Here is a 19,717-nt window from a genome sequence, read left to right as displayed (position 1 = left end):
TGCGTTGGAATTTTAGCCCATTGCACTAAAATATCATCGGGTAACGATGATTCAATTAATGGTAACAGAATGCACTCATATTTATCCCTACCTATGCCTAATGATTCTAATATTTGCAAGTTTACAGAAATTTTATCAAAAATGTCAACAATGTCTAAATTATTTTTCGAAAGTACAATATCTAAAATTTCGCGAACATAAATCTCAATTAATACTTCATCCCTGGCGAATCGTTTCTTCAATGTGTCTATGACTTTTTCGTAATTATTCTTTGTAGGTGGGTAGCTCTCCACCAACGTTCTCGCCTTCGAATGTTCCGCCATGCAACTTAATAGATATGTAAATTTTTCTTCATTCTGTATTCTTGCATCTAAATGAATTTTCTCATACTGTGTCCAAAACGGAATCCAGGACTTTGGATTGTCGTCAAATTTTCTCATATCCATTTTGGGTAAGTGAAATTGTATTTGTGTGCATTCTTGTTTGTTCAGGCCTGGTCTATTAAATTTTATTTCCAGCCATTTTTGCTCAATTTCTTGACAATCATCGAATTCTTTTGTTACTGTTTCTTCGTCATAGTTGACGTCTTGCAACAAAATTTCTTGAATTTTATGATCTAAACTTAAAATTGCTTTAAATTTAGCTTCCAAAAATTCGATATCGACGTTTGTAAAATTTTCTTCGGTCGCCGTGTGTCTATTAAAAATACGTCGGAGCTGAGACCTTTCTCTAATTAATTTTTGAAGGTCCATTTTTTATTCGTATTTCTTCGGCTTATTTTTCCACTTATACGTGGTCATTAGTCACGGTCGCCACTAATATGTTGGGGATATTTTCTATCTCCGTAACTTTAGACTGCCATTTTTACAGTGACATCTGTCTATATTTCTAGTTTAATATTCATATTTCTTGTTTTTGCCTGACTTAAGATACTACGTAGGTTTTAATCCACAACACATATATAGATAGATAGATGGATTGGTATAGATTGAATTTAACAAAAGAATTTCATATTGGAATTTAAATGTTATTACGAATAATGAAATTTAAACATAAGTTAAAAGAAACTTATTCATAAATCAACAAAGATCCACAAACAATCAAGAATCTGTAATGCAGTAAATATAAGATAAGGTTTTATCTTTTGGTTTGTACGAAGGATGGAAGTCCCCAGTCGGCAGTGTGGGTGCCTCGCGGCGTCGCGTGGCACATGGGATCAATGTAAGATGCGCTGTTTGATATCTAATATTATGTGAAACATTCCCTTGACGGTTATCGCGGAATAGGGAAGGGGCCTTCACGAGTATATGTTGAAATTGCATGCCCATTAATGGTAGACTCTTTGGCACATTTTCACACTATTAGAAAACAGAAGCAGAAAGCAATGAAGTCAGATATAGTGACTGATAGAGAGAAATGGGAATACGACAGTGAGATGATGGCGAAAGATATATGATAGATTGAATTGGTTTTACCACAGATAATATAATACTTGCTTCTAATAATATGCTACTTCGCAAATTCAAGTTAGTTAGTAAAGAGGGATAAATAACTTGAATTCAAAGACTTGGTTCAAGAGAAGAGTAATTAGAAGAACAATAATAACATTGTTCTTCAAATTACTGTTTGCAATTTTTTTACAGGTTAGACGCAGGTTTAAATAGCTACATAGTTCCAAGGATGCAGGCTATCTGGTATGTACCAAATGCACACGAGTATCGTGTACGTTATATAACTTGGTCGGAACTGACGCAGAGCGTTTATGTAATATTTCTGTCGTCCTAGTTTCGACGGCACGACGAGAGCATGTCCGGGGACAGGAATCGATCGTGAGTGCTCAAGTGCATCAGTTTGGTCGCACAAAGCTCTTTATAATACGGCACGGCTAAATACCGGACCGTCTGGCCAGTGACGTCATCTCGTATGCAAATATCTCGAACATTCTAGAGACCATTCTAACTGCAGATTCAATCGCTTGGCTCGCTCACTAGACGACGTGCTCCGCTATATAATAAAATATAGAGAACCGCATCGTTTTTTCATGGTAACCTACATAGGTTGAAAATCTACTGTCAAAACATTTGTATTGTATAAGAATATTTATCTGTCAGGCCTTATCCCAGTCACGAGGGGGCCGGCGCACAAGATTTTATAAACCATAGTGTTTTGGCTTAGTTTTTACGGCCGGTCGCCTGCTTGTCGCCAACCCTACTTGGGAGGAATTAATTAAAATTATATTATATTAATAAATTATTTATTTATTTTATACATAAATTAATAAATAAATATTTAAGTTTAATAATACAATAGCGAATAATTCGTTTATAATTATTTTTAGATCACTTTAGTTTATACAAGTGTTTCAGCAGTGGAAATCCAAAGTAAAACATAACTACATGTGGTCATAAATCATTACTATATATTTTTTTGTTAATGAATTCAGAATAACTTAAATAAAAATCACGTCTTGAACACTAAATTACTTAAGCTACAAAATTGTAGGCAGAAAACATCTGAAGTCCATTTTCCATCACTTTTTCATTGTTGTGTTTAACTCTACGGTCAGATAAACAAGGATAGGTAATTAATTTAATAACCACTGGTTGTATAATAGTATTATAATTATAATATTGAAACAGTTTATTATTTGTAGTACAAAAGGCCTCTATCAAAGAGTAATACTCTGCACATGTCGTTGAAGCGGAATCCGACAATGGCTGTGATAGCGAAGGAAATTGAAAATCAGATTACTCATGTTAACAATGTACACGATTACATCGAGCTGAAAATATCATTTTTGTCGTTTTCATAGAATTTATAAATAAAAAATAATATATAACTAAAAAAAATAATTTCGCACATTTAATATGTGGAAAGAAGGAATCAAATGTTTTATTATGTAGTAATGGCTGGATGGCTGATGGATTGTTTAGTAATATTAGTAGTAATTAAGAGTAATCTATTATTTATGAAGAAATTAATATATTTTAAATCCGCTATAATGTAAATTAAAAGTAAATAGTTATTTTCGTATAGACCTATTATATTTACATGTACATTTTTCTTTTTTTAATTACCAACATTAAGTACATTTCGTATAATGTTAGAGATACAAAAAATTGTGCATTTATTTAATAGTAGCTGTCGCAGGCGACAACGTCCGCGCGGAATTAAAAAAAAAAACTTTATGAGAAGCCAATGTGTGCCAAATTTCATTAAGATTTATGAACCTTTCGCAGATACCTTCAAACATCCATCCATATATATATATCCATCTAAACGTTAGCATTTATAATATTAGTAAGATAAGTAAGATAATATAAAACATTAACACAGTTCTGTGTTGCAAATAGCTAACAAAGTGAGTCGTAGAAACAACAATAAAATGTATTGTTTGGCTCATATCCATAGCTTGAAAGCTATTCGTATAATAAATAGGAGAGTTACGTAAGCTAGTTTGTATGTTAGACCACATTGAAATGATGTTTCTGCAGTGAATAACCTATGGTGAAACTATCATTGTGTAACAGAATAAGTAACAATTATTCTTAGCTTTTAAATTTAAATATAACTGCTCATATAGTATAGTTACCTATAGTCCGGATATATGGTTAAATCAATACCGGACACCACAATCCGGACAATAGCTTCGACCGATAAACGGTTTGACTTGTTAATTTTATACGACCGAATCAATAATGGAATACGTTTTTCGCTAAGGTGTGGATTTAAACGAATTTTGACGCGCTTTACATTCTTACTTGTGTATTTTTCACATTGACTGTTCTGATAACTTTTTATATAAAAATGAGTATTTTTAAGATATACCTAATTAATTTCTAGTGACATTGTAAGTATAACAGTGTCATGTCATCAGATGACTTAAGATAAAGTAATGTGCGCGCCTATGTATTACTTAAAGCCTGCTACAGACGTTCAGTTTTAGCGCAACAGCCAAACTACTCAGTTAAAACTGAGCATGTTGTCATTTGAACTGTACAGTTAAAGTTCTGCCTACACACTCAGAGATTTACCATAACTGTTAATTAAAACTCAAAGTGTGTAGCGTGCCTAATATTAATTACAAATATACTGTCTTATAACATTATTAGATATTGAGAACTGATCTAATGTTCATTTAATTAATTTCTTAAATTAGGCACGTAACATATTAAAGAATTTATATCTGATCAGTCGTGTAAACATTATCAAAGCGTTCTATGTTAATAATGGTCAGTAAGATGTAGTAACTTTACAATCAATATATCAGCTTAATTTTGACAATGTGTATGTAATAATGTATGAGAAGGATACGGCAGTAACAAAGGTTATCCCTTTCAATATTACATAAAAGAGCGACCTCTGCTTAGCTTATTGAACGTGCAAATTAATTAAGTATCTGGGTATTCGAAGTGCGATAATTAACAAAGTTATTATTTCCGTCAGCTTGTATATTAACAGACAAATCGAAAAAGATAGAGCAGAGTCCTATAAAAATGATCTGTAACGGTAAAAATAATCTTACTAATGTTATAAATGCAGATGTTTAGATGTACGGATGGATGAATGTTTTGTTAGAAGGTATCTCCAGAACCGCTAAACAGAACTCTCAGAAATTTGCCAGACAAATAGAACATAGGCTATGTAGAACATTATTAGTTAAGTTTTTTTTAATACCGTGTGGACGACAGCTAGTGTCCTTATAAAAATCACAACAAGTCCTTATAATTGTACCCATACGACACTCCGGAAAATATGAAACGAATGTCGCCATATATTTGTAACAACGACCGACAACCCGCTTAGGATATCCACTTACATAAATCTACGCTGAATGAAAATTAGCAATAAAACTCTGCAAATTGTACTAATACGAATCGTTGGGTATATACAGTTTGTTCAGACAATTATCTATACCTTCTCGTCTTTAACACTAAAGACTTGTAGAAGCTAATCACTTTATTATTTAGTAGCATTTACTAAAGGCTTCATTGTATATTGATTCGTATTAATTAAAAGAAGTGTTCGCTTCGTTGCCTTCACTTTATTGATTTTGCCGAGTCGAACCTTTTAACTTACGAGTACAGAATATTGAAAGGGAAGATCGGCATATGAAACAATAAAGTAATTAAGAAACATATTAGCTTTGGTCGTTATCTAAAATGCGATGCCTCATCACCGGGAAATCCAGACGAGAAGGCGGTGGCGATCGTGATTCGCTCAGCTGCGGAGGGAGTCCTCGCCTGTGTTGCGTTTTACCGCACCGCGCGTGCGCTATCCTCCCTCGTCCCTCTCTCTCTAACCTGCGCCCTCCGTCCTCCGTCCCTCTCGCTCCCGGGAGGGTCGATATATACTCCGCTAGGTACGCGTACGGTGTCGTACCGAACGACCAGTACGCAGGTTTCTCGCGTCCTGAGCAAACGTCACTAGAGACCAGTCAGTTCGAGGAAGACAACGCCGCGGCCGCAACTATGTCGCGCGCCGTGCTTTTTATAAGTGTTTTTACCATATTTTTGGACGTGCTGCATGCGAGCCAGGTAAGATTCTTCTTTTAGCAGGTTGATTGTAGCATCCCGAAGCCGATCTGTGGCGATGTGCCGTCGTGTGAGCTCCACTAAGTCGAAAATCGATTAAACGTTCGGTAATGTTTTCACGGTTCGCGTTAAATAGCGTGGCCGGCTGAAAACAGCACCGGATACCATAAAAGTTTTTAGATGCGAACACCTCGACCGTTCCGGTTTTTTTTTCAACGTAAGCACTTCTGTAAAGATTGCGTAATACTCGTTTCCTTTCAATTAAAATGCGACGGCAAAGTAAGCGTACGCATACTCTGCCACATGTTTTTGACACAAGCGTCGAGTGGTTTGTACGTTTAATTATTTATTTACTGTGCATGAGGTTGAAATATATTATCACAGGGTTATAAAATGGGTTGCTTTACTTGAAAACAACTATATACACATTCATATTTATGTAATTGTTGTTTTTGTATGTACATTTTTATTTCCCGTCGGCATTCTCGTGTCACCCGATGCTGTATTGTCTACTTTTTGTTTAAAAATTATGGCATAAACGAAGAAAATTCTACGTATATGTTGGGAATGATTCTGGAAGCTTCCAGAATTACTTGTTATGAATAATATTATCGCTTATAATATGTAAATGTGGGGATCACGAGAGAACCTTTTCGTTCGGGACCGTATCTAAATTAAAAATGATTTAGTTCACGAAGTTGCTTCGCTAAGGGTTGGCTATCGATTGGAGGACGGTATTTTAATGCGATTAATTTGCAATCCAATTTATGAAACATTAAATTAAAACATGAAAAAGTATTTATTTTCGTATAACTTTATTCCATTGTTTAACAAATATGATTATTTAAATGGCAAAAATGTGTCTTATAGAAAACAAGACCTGAGATTTCACAACGTATTGAAAAGCAAAATCCTTTTTTTTTAAATAAAAGTCATATAATCTTTATATACAATATGTTGCAGGTATGACGTAATATGTAGGTTTTTGTATCATCTGCATTGCATAGAAAATTCCTGCATATAAATATAAGCATGCATATTCATTAATTTGAATGAAAAGTATTTTTATTTGCTTTGTGATTCAATTTGAAAAGTTTTAAAATAGAATTTGAAAATTTTAAACATCTTGCCGACGGACTGAGTTAAAGTACATACTTTATGTTAATTTAAAAAAGCACACATAAAACATGATTCAAATTTATTTTTCACAAAAATTTAATTTTTAGTTAATAAATTTCTTAAAAATAATACTACATATTTGTTAATTTCGTTAAAAAGAAATAACTAAAAGAATTTGATTTGCTATAAGCAGTGCCGTCTTTAGGATCAACGAGGCTATGGGCCAAGGTACTGGCTGGGGCCTATGTAAGGGATGGAAAATCCTTAAATTTTAACTTTATCATTTTTCAGTTTACAATAACGCAATAGGCTAAATCGTAACCCCGTCTCTTAACACCCCACATATGAGAGTTCAATAAATAAATAATTAATAAATTTTCTAAATCTTGTTTCTATTTTACCAAGTGTGTGATTTGATATTTTTCTTATTATGTTATAAAATTTGTTGTTGTATATCGAAAATTTTCAGAATTGTGGGGCCCCTGCCTACCTCGGGGCCTCGGGCCAGGGCCCTGCGGGCCCTGCCTTAAAGACGGCACTGGCTATAAGCTTAGTTTGATTTTTAAAGCTCTAGATTTTTGTACTTACAGTATACCCAGATACACTCAAAGCTCGTGGAAATAAGTTTGCTATTCAGCTTTTCTTTTACAGGATTTTTTTATTCTAGCTTGTCTGTTGTTCCGAAATATATGGCCGTCCCCTTTTGTCATATATCCGTTTTCAAAGCGATATTGTCAGCGAAATCCTAGTTTATAAAGCAAAAAAACAATGAAAATATTTTTGGTTTTGCCTTACGTTTAGTCTTATGAGAAAAAGCAAATTTAAAATTTAATTTAAACTGTAAGAGCTCGATTGCAGTATTTATAAAAGGCCTTTCAATTTTCTAGTATAATTTCTGTCCCAAATCGTATAACATTAGTTTTATTTTGATACTGAATTACCAAACTTAATATTGGTAGTCATCAGTAACCATTAAATTTAAAAAGAAGCAATTTAAAATGTTATTTAACAAATATTCAGATATTACATAGCAATATTATGATAGCGTAATTCTGCAGTAATATTATAAATGAGAAAGTTTAGATTGTTTGTTTGAAGATATCTCCAGAACGACTCAATGGATTTTGATGAAATTTGGCAAGGTTGTAGAACATAGTCTGGAAGAACACATACTAAGCTCTTTTTTAATGTCGTGCAGGAGTCGCGGGCGACATATAGAGGCGATAAAAGAGTTGTCTTAAATTAAGGAATAGATAGAAAAGAGTTTTTATAATATACGAAACTCTATAAGCAAAAGAACATCTGAACATCATTCTGGATTTTTCATAGTAGATTTATTTCAATGAATTTAGTAAAGCCCAACTGTGCAATTAAAAAATAATTACTCTAATCAAACTCTACTTTACTGGATTAAAAGTTCGCAGAGCGGAGAGTTGCACTTAACCTTGTTGCTATAATTTTAGATTGAAAAGTAACTGATCGCAACGAACATTTTAATTCAATTGCTGTTATTGAATTTTTCCGTCTATTTTTTAAATTAGGATAAAGGTTAAAATTTCTCCTTGTAAAGTATATTTATGGTGTTTGTTTAATTTAATTCCTATTATTAAATCGAATATGAGTTGATGAAGTAAATTAGATGGTAAATTCATTTTTTAATTTTTGTGCAAATGGAAGAATGAAACATAGTGTATCTTTAAAAATAAGCTGTTTTCACTTGATTGTTTTATGCGGTACATATTTCGTACATTTATCGTTCTTACAAAGCATGTTTCTTACTAGTTGCACAATATGCAAAATGTACTTGTGAATTTACTCGAATTGGAATTCAGATAATAAAAGCTACTTCGTATCTATATGTCGTTGCTCGAAGCTTTCGTATTATGTATTATTTGTACATAGTACTTATATACAAAGAATATAAAGAAGCTCCGAGTATTTGTATTGATCAAGTAACGTCGTTTCCGTGAAAAGCTCTCCCGATATCACAGGCTATTGATTTCAGGGAGCAAATAGAGAATGCTTTGTGTTCATCTCTAGTATATGTCTTGTATATAAAGTGTAATATGTTTTTACTCATAGTACTGACGCGAATATGTTTCAACATAAGAATACTATGGGAAAAGAATGAACTAACAAACATCTTGTTAAAAGTAGTGATGTCTATACTATTTTCTAATAATAAGCTAAGTAAAATATAATTCAAAACTTTAATCGTAACAAAATCTATATATATAAAAGAAAGTCGTGTTAGTTACACTATTTATAACTCAAGAACGGCTGAATCGATTTGACTGAAAATTGGTGGGCAGATAGCTTAGAACCAGGAAACGGACATAGGATAATTTTTAACCCGTTTTCTATTTTTTATTCCGCGCGGACGGAGTCGCGGGTAAAAGCTAGTTTCAAATAAATAAAAAAAGTCTTTCTTGAAATAGACAAAATTAGAGACAAATTATGCCACATTTGCGAGGGGCGATTTTAAATTGATTAAAACTTTGTAGACAATGGAATAATAAAAAATACAATACATTTATGTTACATGTATGGATTACATAAATGTGCATATAAGCTTTTGTATTAACATGCTCATCGTGAAACAATAGCAAGGCAAGCCTTTGTCTGATACGGTCTGAATAGGTGCTGTCAAATTTTTAATAAAGGTCACCTATAGTAATTAGCATCTGGAATGAAACGTATCGTAAAGGTCTTTATAATTTAGTGATGTTTTTTTCATTAATCGACATACGATTGTAGGTCTGTAGGTATTACACAGATAGAAGAACTGAAGAACACCAAAAAAATATTGAAAAACTCATGGTCTTTCTCTATTTTTTTGTGTTCTTCATATTAATCCGATTAAGGATAGCAATAACAACTAGAAAACATCCATCAGATCAGATCCATTTTTGTAATCACAAAGAAATTAATCATTCAGATCGATTATTGGGTTCGACCTTAAGTAATAATAAATCTATCTATCTATCTATATAATCTAAGTAAAAGTTAATCTATCTTAGATCGTGATAGACTAGCTTTGAATGGTTATTCCATTAGGGTAACATATTTTTCTTGAAATAACCCTTTTAATATTTAATTTTCAATATCCTATACGATTGCGAAGTAATCCTTTGTTAAAAATAGAATACTTCATTGAAGCATTATCTGCCTCCGCTAGATGGCGCCGTGCTGCGGAAACTTAAGACGGGCTTAGACTACGAGTAGCGCGTAGAAATGAACGGTCCTTAAGCAACGAGTATTTAAATTTTTCCTTTCCTTTTATAACATAAAGGATGTATAAATAACTTATAACCCTTTGGAAATAATCTTTTTTTATAATGTTACAACTTAATATAAAAACAAAATTATTTTTTAAAGTTTTCATAATATTTAAAAATAAAATTGCAGAATAAAAATCGAATCTCGATCCAGCTTTTTTATAACGAAATTTCAACTTTTGTTTTGTGTCTGCAGTTATAAACGGTTTTAAAAAATAAAATATTTATTATAACATTTAATGTCATTTGTAGCAAATTAAAAGTTTTTTATTATTATCTCGGTATCTCAAATCAAAGATGGTGATATTATAATAAGATATTTTTGCAATAGTAATCGAAGAATCTTTTGGGCTGTAACTGATTTAAAGTAAAATATTGTATCATATCTTTACCTAAATACTCTATGTTTGTACACTCATATTTTCTGGTTCATTACTCTATTTAACAGTAGGTAATACAATGGAGACGTTCGCATTTCAAACAATGCGACAGCAGACTTTTGTTCCTGCACTAAAAATCCTGAAAGGAAAGACGTTCTTAAAGATTTACAGTTTTCTTTTAATGTAGGCTGTATTCTGTTTAAGTTTTCCTTAAAGTTGCTTACCTGATAATTGGATTTTTTCAGAAATATCTTTAAAAAAAACACGACATAGTAGTACCTATTGAGCTCTATTTATAGATCTTAAAACTATTGTGCTTATTAACTGATTATTTTTTTTAGTTTACAAAAAAACCTATTAAATCCGTCAGTACGATGATTTATACAGCCTAAGTATAAATTATTTTTATCAATTTAGTATCACAATTTTCTTACTTACTACTCGTAAGTAAATTTTACTTTAAAAAAAATTCAAAAGTAAAAAGACAGGTTTAGGTTCATTTCTGTCTAAGGTTAAATGGTCGCAAAAGTATTTTGTATCCTTTGCGTAAACTATAACTAAAATTAATAAGCTTAAAGTTTTACGAGCAAAAAAGTAATCACAAAATGGCGGCGTCAAGTCGCGTTATTTAATAAAGATTACGTCACAACTCAGTACATCGTGTGAAAAGCGGAAGTGACAGCGAGGTGTGATTTATACGCGAAATGTGCAATGGAAAATGCGAGGTGCAACAAAATATAAAAGTTATTTCGGTGTTAAATTTTTAGGTTTAAATTTTAAACAAGTTTTAATATCACGTTGTAAAATTGGGATTTGATTTTAGAGGGTCTTCCTTTTTTAGATTTATAACCGTTGGTTTCTGAAACCAAAATCTTTGTTTAAAACGTGTCGTCATCCTTGTCAAAACAATTATATTTAATATATATTATATTTAATATATATTATTAACAAATATATTCAATATGTATTATCTTTGACAAAACAGGGATAACAATATGTTTTGTTCCAGACATTTTGGTCTCAGAAACCAACAGTAAGTGAAATAGATTCTCGAATAGAAGCTAACTTATCAGTCTCATCTTCAAATATGCAAATAAACGCGTATTAAAACACACTATTTTTTTTGTCACTTCAAAATCGTACCTAATACATTGTCAAATATCTATCACAAAACAATAATCACTTTTCAATGCAGTAATGACGCTATTTATAGTTTTTTTTATTAAATTATTTTAATTTTAATTTAATAGTCAATGAGGTATTATTGATGTAACCTTCAAACTTAATAATCATAAAATAGAATATGTTTGAGCCTAATTGAGTCGTAGGCGCAAGGAATGCTCAATGGAGCGTAAAATGGCCCCTTCTGCTCCAGTTGCCATAGCGACAGCCCTCGATTCACTTATATAGAGAGCTGAACTAATCTCGTATATGAGCCTTGAGGTTGATCCCGTGAAAAATGAAATTTGAGGTTACTTAAACCTCGTAGGAGAGTAAATTGGGGTTGAATAATTTACTTGCGTATTCTTATCGGCCGTGTATTTCACTCGAGGGCGCCGTTTTTATTTATTTTGATGAAGTCGGGATGCCTGAGTGAATGTTATATACAATTTGGTCTTGTGAAATGGTACAATTGTGTGAGTGGTTGCCCGAATCGTTTACTTTTGTTAGTACAGGAAAAACAAGAAAATATTTCTTGAGTTTCAACTTGTGTTGGAATGTGTCACAATTAAACAGACAGATTGTTCTGTGTAGTTTGATTTTAATATAGTATGTATATAGAGAATCTACGTAATGTAATTTTCTGTTACAATTAGTGAGCAAACTCGGACGTTTGCGCTGCCCATTGAGCGAAGCAGGACCATTGTCTTCATGTTTGGCTCACATCCCATTCTCTGGATGTTGGCCTACATTTGAAGCATCGTTGGCCACAAACATTTGGTCATACGCTTGAATACATAGTCACTTAAGCGTGGCATGTCCACAATGCCAAGTTTCCGGATTTGGCTGTTTGTGTACCGAGTGTATGTCACTAATCGGATTGCACTACGTTTATTGGCATTGTTGTGCAAAATCAATACACATTGTTTGCTCTATTTTGCGTTATTCTATTTGTAACAAACACGGTTATTGTAATGTTACATTTGTAATTATATTTTTGTTATAACATGACCAGAAATATAAAACTCTCGCCATATTGTGTAAAATATGGAACTAATTTCTTTGTCTCTATTAGAGAGTGATGTAATAAAGAAACCGATTGAAGCGCCCCTAGTCCAGGTTCTTCATATTCTTGGTTGGGCTATACATTAGACATTTATCTCGATGTTTTTGAATATTAGCAAAGTCAAATTACTCATAGAATAATATATTGTTTGTAGTAACTTAAAAAAAAACTTTAAACGAAATATGTCCAAAATGAAAACCAGATTAAATTTTTACTTTTAATAAAACAAAATATAGACATACGTTTTTGTTTGTGAATTAATGTTATTGAGTCAAATAAAAGCCAAGGCAAAAGCTTCGTATGTGACGTCACAGCTGAAATTAATTTGAAGTAATTAACTTTGTTTTTTGAAATGTACGCTCGCTCGAAACCTGCTTGCTTTGTACATTTCATACTCCTCAGTAAGTAGATACGGCGAAATTGTCATTTGCAGCATTTTTAATGTCATTCGTAACAACTGAGGGAAATATAACATTTCTACGTAATATATGTGAACACAAACATGTTCATATGTTACACAAATAATTAAATACGACTGTAAATTCATATTAGCTACATAGAATACAAATTTCTATTTAAATAAAACATCTATTTAAAGATTAATCATTTTTATTTATTTACAATAATCTGTTGAAATATAATAAATCATATGCAATGTATGCAGGTCGATTACATTATCAAGCCTATCTATATCTATATATATTCTAATTGCACGTATGTTGGTCCGTGTACACTGGCAATTAATGCATGCAAGCCATTTATTCCATCGGTATATTAACTACGATAATTGGTTGTCAATACCAGCTGAATACACGGTTATCGACTAGTTAAGCCGATTGATTTACAACCTATGCTGTTATATACGTATTCAGACACATGGTTTATGACATACTAGCTGTCACCCGGAACTCCGTCCGCGCGGAATGAAAAAAAACATAATTAGTAGCCTATGTGTTCTTCCAGACTGTGTTCTAGATCTATACCAAATTTCATTCAGCCGTCCTTGTAATATCTATCTATCTAAACATTCACATTTATAATATTAGTAAGAAGTAAGATTAAATTGGTGGTCATGACTTAAAACTAATATGCTATCATCTTTTTTACCCCTAAAGAGAAAAAGAGAAAAATAATTTCAGATGTTTTCAAACGCTAAAAAAACAATTGAATGATTTTCAATCTATGTAAAGCAAGACAGTCTGTTTTAGTCATGTTTATTGTTAAAAAAAACTTAACAAAATATAAAAATTAAAGTATAAAACCAATGCCATATCAAAGCCATTGTAGAATATTGTATCTGCGAATTGTATAAGTTACTTTTATAGATTATACAGTGTACTATTTAGATGTTTTTTATGGAGCAGTCGTACTGTCTGTAACAATGACAGTTAACGATCACTCCTGGCCGCGACACTAGCGCCTCCAACAATGGTTGAATAGTAAAATACGGTCGACGTCACGAATCATAAAGCTTAAATCACCGGCTCGAATGGCGTCGGTAATATTTTACGACGCCCATTAGATAGTTTACTCCCGCGGTGCAGTTTGCACTACGCTACAATTTAACTGAATAGAGCTTTATAATGTTATCGAGGATTTTCACTACTTAAAAATCTGTATAAAACGTATTGTTATTTTCTGCTTTTTAAAGAAAATCTACGCTAAGTGATGCACTTAATAACCATTTAAAGATTTTGAGAGTGGCATTATTGTTTAATTAAAAGCAAAAATTACATGTAAAACAAAGTTTCGCATACATAATTAATTCAGTGAATATATGAATCTCATGAGAAGTTTAAAGTGCCTATTACGTATCTAATGGCCATCCCTTTGAAGGGCAATGAAACGTTCGTTCACCGGCACGCCTGCTAATGGCTGCGCTACGTCTCCGAAATTCACACAACTCTCCAAGTAAATTTACTTACCGAGAGCACATGAAAGACATTACATATGTGATAAGTGATGTTTTACGACTTCTTACATTGAAACATGTAAATGGTCTGTTAGGTAATTTTCCTCCGTTTTCTTGTACCATTGTTAAGAAAAAGTCTAGCTACTAAGGAATAATCGCGTTTTCTATGATAACGAGTGTCAAATCGATTTTAAATATTGTAGTTATAAATAATTAAGTGTAACTAATAATTACTCTCTTTTTCAAAGCGGTTAAAAAAACCTTAGTAAGATTGCTTGGCAGGTTTTTTGGTAGACACTGTTTTGTTTTAGAACTGTTTAATTTTGTCCTTAAATATATTCAACGTAAAGACTGTAAGTGGAATGGGAGTATCGTGTTGATAATTTATGTGTTAGAACTTTCGCTATTGTACATTCTCTCTCGACTCATCCGCGGCTTAATAAATTTAGGTTGTCAAGGGAGATATTAACCAAGTTTAGGAACAAATTATCAACTCAACGTCCCCACCTCGGGTAGTTCGCGAGTAATTACATCGTTTAAGAACGTCCCAGCTACTGTCGTTTTATTGCACATGAGTATACCTGCTACGGTCGTTACCAAGCAAACGATCAGAGATAACCACTTTATTACGCGACGACATGCTACACGGCAGTTCGAGAATCAATATCGAGTATTCGATATTTGAACTCCGTATCGTCCTGTTACCCTGGTACAGTTCTCGGTATATTAAGTGCCTTTTATTGCCACTAAATGTAAAAGCATATAAGAATCATATGTAGAATTTTACTGGAATATTTGGAAAATAGAATTTTCCTTTACATTTATTTGGATGTCTTTGTTTTTTTTCTTCATTTTTCCCCATTAGCAAACTGTTAGACATAAAAAAACATTCGTTTGCATCTGTTACAGTTGTTTTTCTGATTCCTTATCATCCATTAGCTTATTATTTGTGACATTTTACTTTTCATTAATCTCTTTTAAGATTTAATCTTACTAATATTTAAATGGGGCAGTTCAGATGGATGGACGGATGGATGGATGTTTGTTAGAAGGTGTCTCCATAACGGCTATACGGATCTTGATTAAATTTGACACAGATGTAGAACATAGTCTTATGTTTTCAACTCCGAACGGAGTCGCAGGCCGTAACTAGTGTTAAATAAAATTAAGATCCTTTTTTTCGATGTCAAAGGTAATATTTTGTCTTACATTACAGTCGCACTACTATTTATTAACTTCATGAATCTAAAAAGGTTTGATAAGCTTTAAGGGTTTTCTAAAACCTTTTCGATATATTAGATTCATTCCATTTAACTTTATCAAGGTGTTTTATTCCAACTAAAGCACTTTAGCTACGATAGTTAAGTGATTGAATGGTTACGGTCAGAGGTTAAAATTCAGAATGTGGTATTTGAAATTCTAACGAAGTTTTCTTTTTGTTTTAAAATGTTTAGTTGATTAAGTCATTGAAAAAAAAATCTACCGAGTTTTTCTACGTATTAAATTCAAGATCGTTTTGCAATTCCAGGGAATCCATCATGATACTTTTTGGCAAATAGATTTTAGAATTTAAGAAGCCAAAAACGTACACATTGGTGCAAGACGAAATTTTGCTTCTAGATTGGCTAACAAAAGCAAATAGGCAGATTAGCAGTAAATTAGTTTAAAAAAATGTTCAAGGTGGGGATTAGGTCTCTCTGGATACCAGGGTAGCAGCGGCTGCGGGGAGTGTGAGCGGCGCAAACGGAGCATGTAGGTTAAGGGCCCTTAAAGCTTTGTTAGCGCGCTCTAATCACTGCCGGGCCTCGAGGGCACGCGGCGCGACGGCGGTGCTTGAGGGCTCGTGGCGTTTTGTGCCTCTATATCCGACCTATCTCTTGCTGCTACCTGTATGCAAAACGTTCTTTGTCACGCAAAATCTATATGTACAATAAATAATTATAAGAACAACTTGTCTTGTTAATTAAAAGAAGTAAAAATTAAAAAAAAAAAGACAAACTATTCGTCAAGAGGAGCGCAATCTCGATGTGGTTGTGTCGTTTAATTGCGAAATTCCTATGACAACCTTCCATCATCAGGTCAACACTATGTTATCGTAATATTGCACATGTATAAAAATTTCAACTCAAACAATAACCGGGAAGTGGATCAAATTTCATTTGCAACATTTCTTGACAAACATCGGGACAGATGAAACCTAAATAAAAGCTTGTAATAAAATCAATGTTTGTACGTTTGTTATAAGTTCTTAAAGAATTTGATAGACAGTGATGAAATTTTTGTAGACCATTCTTAGGTCGCTAAAGAAATTTTGTGATTAACAATAGGTACAAAATTTGCAAACAGCAGACGATCCAATCAATAAACCTACCTGTTATCTGTTGAATAGTCGACTACTGAATATGGTGTACTTGATGCAAGAAACTGTGCTCACTTGTACAGTGAGTAAAGGACATACCGTGATCATGGACTTTGAGAATAATAAAAGAGGAGCACGGAGTTAACTAGTATTTGCAAAATAAAAGTAACTTTAAGCAAATGATTTACGGTTTAAATTACTTTGTTCGTATATTTGTGATTCGCAAAACATATTTCGTTAAGTATCCAGCTTTTGCAAACATTATTGTTCGTGCAAAATATATTGGCTCCGCGTTGACCGTGCACTGAATTTGTAATTGGATTTCGGCAGTGCTCTTGTCTGCGGTTTCCTCATGCAATCATTTTTGGATGATATATAGGGTTTAAAGGAGCATTATTGCTTTTGTACTCTGCATGAATAATATCTATTGTTTTGTTATAACATTTATAAATTTTGGATCTTTATAATAACGAAGCAATACTGAACCTGTCTAAAACATGTAGTGATCTCTGTTATGACTTACTTGACTTAATGTTCTATGTCCGCGTAGTGGGGCAGAGAGCGTCCACAGTGCGTCGCCAGCTCGCTCTATCTTGGGATCTTTGTTATCCTGTTTGGAAAAACAGGAATAGTAATGGTTTTGTACAGGTGTGACAGCAGTGGAAACGGTTACGTTGATATTATCAATTTATTTTAGTGACAGCGATTTTAAACTATTTTATTTTAGCCCCAACTTAAAAAGTTGTCGCAGCTTTTGTGTCTTATAAAAATAATATTACAAAAATTAAATATGAAGCAGTTTTTCCAATAGGCTAATAATGAAGTTGGTCCTTTGTGACTGAGGCGCTAACAGAGCTGAGCCTCCCCTTTAGGGGGAAGTGAAACTCATTTCCGCTCCACCGCCGGCCGTCGACCAATAAGGGAAAAATTCTATTCAGAAATGTCTCGCCTCTTCAAAACGTAATTTCATATTTCCGTTTTGCAGTGGCTTGTTAATTTTCTAATTCAGTTCTTCTGCTTTTTGTACATGAAATAGTAATTTGTACAGGAGAAAGAAGTATAAACCTACTTGTGAGTCAGATATAGCTTTCTTGTTTTTCATTAATGTATCACTTACTTAAAACATGCCTATTTTATTCCTGAGTAAGAGGGCCTAGCACGAAAATTTACAAGAAAGTATTCGTTACGTTATTGATAAAATTTGTATTAGATTTGTACAGTCCCCCTACCGGGCATAAGGTAAAACGATAAATCTAGTACAAGTTTTGACTTATCAACCTTATTTAAACTTTCGTCAGATATTATTATAAAGTAATATATACACATATAATGAGTAATATACATGCGTGTTTAATGCAGTTCAATTACATCTAAAATTCAACTGCGAATCAAAAGACAGAGAAAATGAACTTTCTGTTACGTGTTCTTGGCAAAAAGAAAACATAAAATTGGCAAGTGTTACCAGTGTAAAGGTTCGGAAGGCAAGGCTGGCAATACTCCAGCCCAGTTGGCAACTACAAATGCAAGCCATAAAGTTTTCACCATTACACCCTAGTTAATAAAATTGTTCTTTCGAATTTATGTTACCTATGCAATATTTGTGCTACATTAGTAATTCTAAAACCTTACTGTATTACTCCAAACAATACTCTTAGACACTGTTTAGTTAAACACGTGTTTTAACCCTTTGACCGCCGCTGATTGATAATTGACATAAACGTAGTAAATGTTTCAGGTTCGGTCTCCCGGTATAGTAGTAAAGATCGCATTTCGCAAGCCTGCGTATAATAATATTTAAACAACTATGATTTGTCAAAAATCACTGCCGGGCGCTAGAGTCATGGTATAAAAAGGTATGTTTGAGCTAAAATATATTTGAAAGACTAAGTTTTTTTTTATGGTAAGGCCCTTATTGTTACTTTATGTACGACTGACATGAGAATAAATTTGTTACATGTTGATCTCTTGTAAACTAAATGGGCTCAACCGATTTTGGAAGAATTATTTAGATGTTAGTGGAATGTCTCTGTGATGGACACCGAAAGAATACGAATTAGGGTGATTAACCATGGTGATAAATCAACCAAATTTCTGTATAAAACATATCGTCATCCCTGTCGTTATCTTCGACAAAACAGAGATAAACACATGATTTAAACGAATATTTTGATCTCAGAAACCCACGGTAAGTCTGTTAGTGATTTTGTTAAGTTGCTAGTTAATTAAGAGTGTTCAAATGTTTTTATTTCAATAGTTCCGTAGAGTGTTTATAGTTTAATGCATCGAAAGAGACAAGTAGAAAAATGCTCTCTTTTTGCTATTTAATCTACACTGGCATAAATTCCTCTGAAGCATATTTGCTGTGGAATCTAGAATATTCCGCTCAGCGTAGTGCAAAAACAAGTTGCAATTTATATCCACGTGTGAGCTCGTACTAATTGCAATTAAACTCCATATTAGATACACGTGCTGAGAATTTTATTAAAGCATTTTATATCATTTATAATATAAGCTTTTTAAATTTCTAACCTCATTTTTAATACTCGAGATATTAATATTTAAAATATTAACACTCATAATTAGAAAATCTCTCAAAATTATAGCTAAAAATGTTTAAAATGTGGTTCTTTTGTAAATAAATCTCATGAAAAAGATAATGAATAATTAAACCTCTAAACGCTAATTAATTTGTATAAGACCCTTTATTTATTAAACTTGATCCTACTAAGGAAGCGATTTTTATTTAATCTAATTATTTCTTTATGAAAATTGAGAGGTATTATTAGCATTTTTAATTAAGTGGGTCGGTACGTCCTTATTCCATTGTCTTGGCTGTCATTATACGTAATAGCAGCGGGAATTGTCGGCTCTAAAAATTTTAAAGCCGTCGGTCCGCTCTGGAAATGAA

At 32.8% G+C, this 19,717-nt stretch overlaps 1 protein-coding gene across 3 annotated transcripts in view; it reads left to right on the top strand.

Moving 5' to 3' along the window:
- The first annotated feature begins 5,402 nt into the window (after positions 1-5,402).
- Positions 5,403-19,717, top strand: part of LOC106713953 (amyloid-beta-like protein) — an 88,193-nt gene continuing 73,878 nt past the window's right edge. For all 3 annotated transcript variants that reach the window (XM_045680878.1, XM_045680879.1, XM_045680877.1), the window contains exon 1: positions 5,403-5,537. In XM_045680878.1, the coding sequence (XP_045536834.1) occupies positions 5,472-5,537 (66 nt within the window). In that variant the 5' untranslated portion in view covers positions 5,403-5,471. The remainder of the gene's footprint in view (positions 5,538-19,717) is intronic.

The sequence above is a fragment of the Papilio machaon genome, chromosome 14, assembly GCF_912999745.1.
Source record: "Papilio machaon chromosome 14, ilPapMach1.1, whole genome shotgun sequence".
In the NCBI taxonomy this organism is placed as follows: Eukaryota; Metazoa; Arthropoda; class Insecta; order Lepidoptera; family Papilionidae; genus Papilio; species Papilio machaon.
The sequence above is the reverse complement of the archived record's forward strand: the minus strand, read 5'-3'. Positions and strand labels throughout refer to the sequence as shown.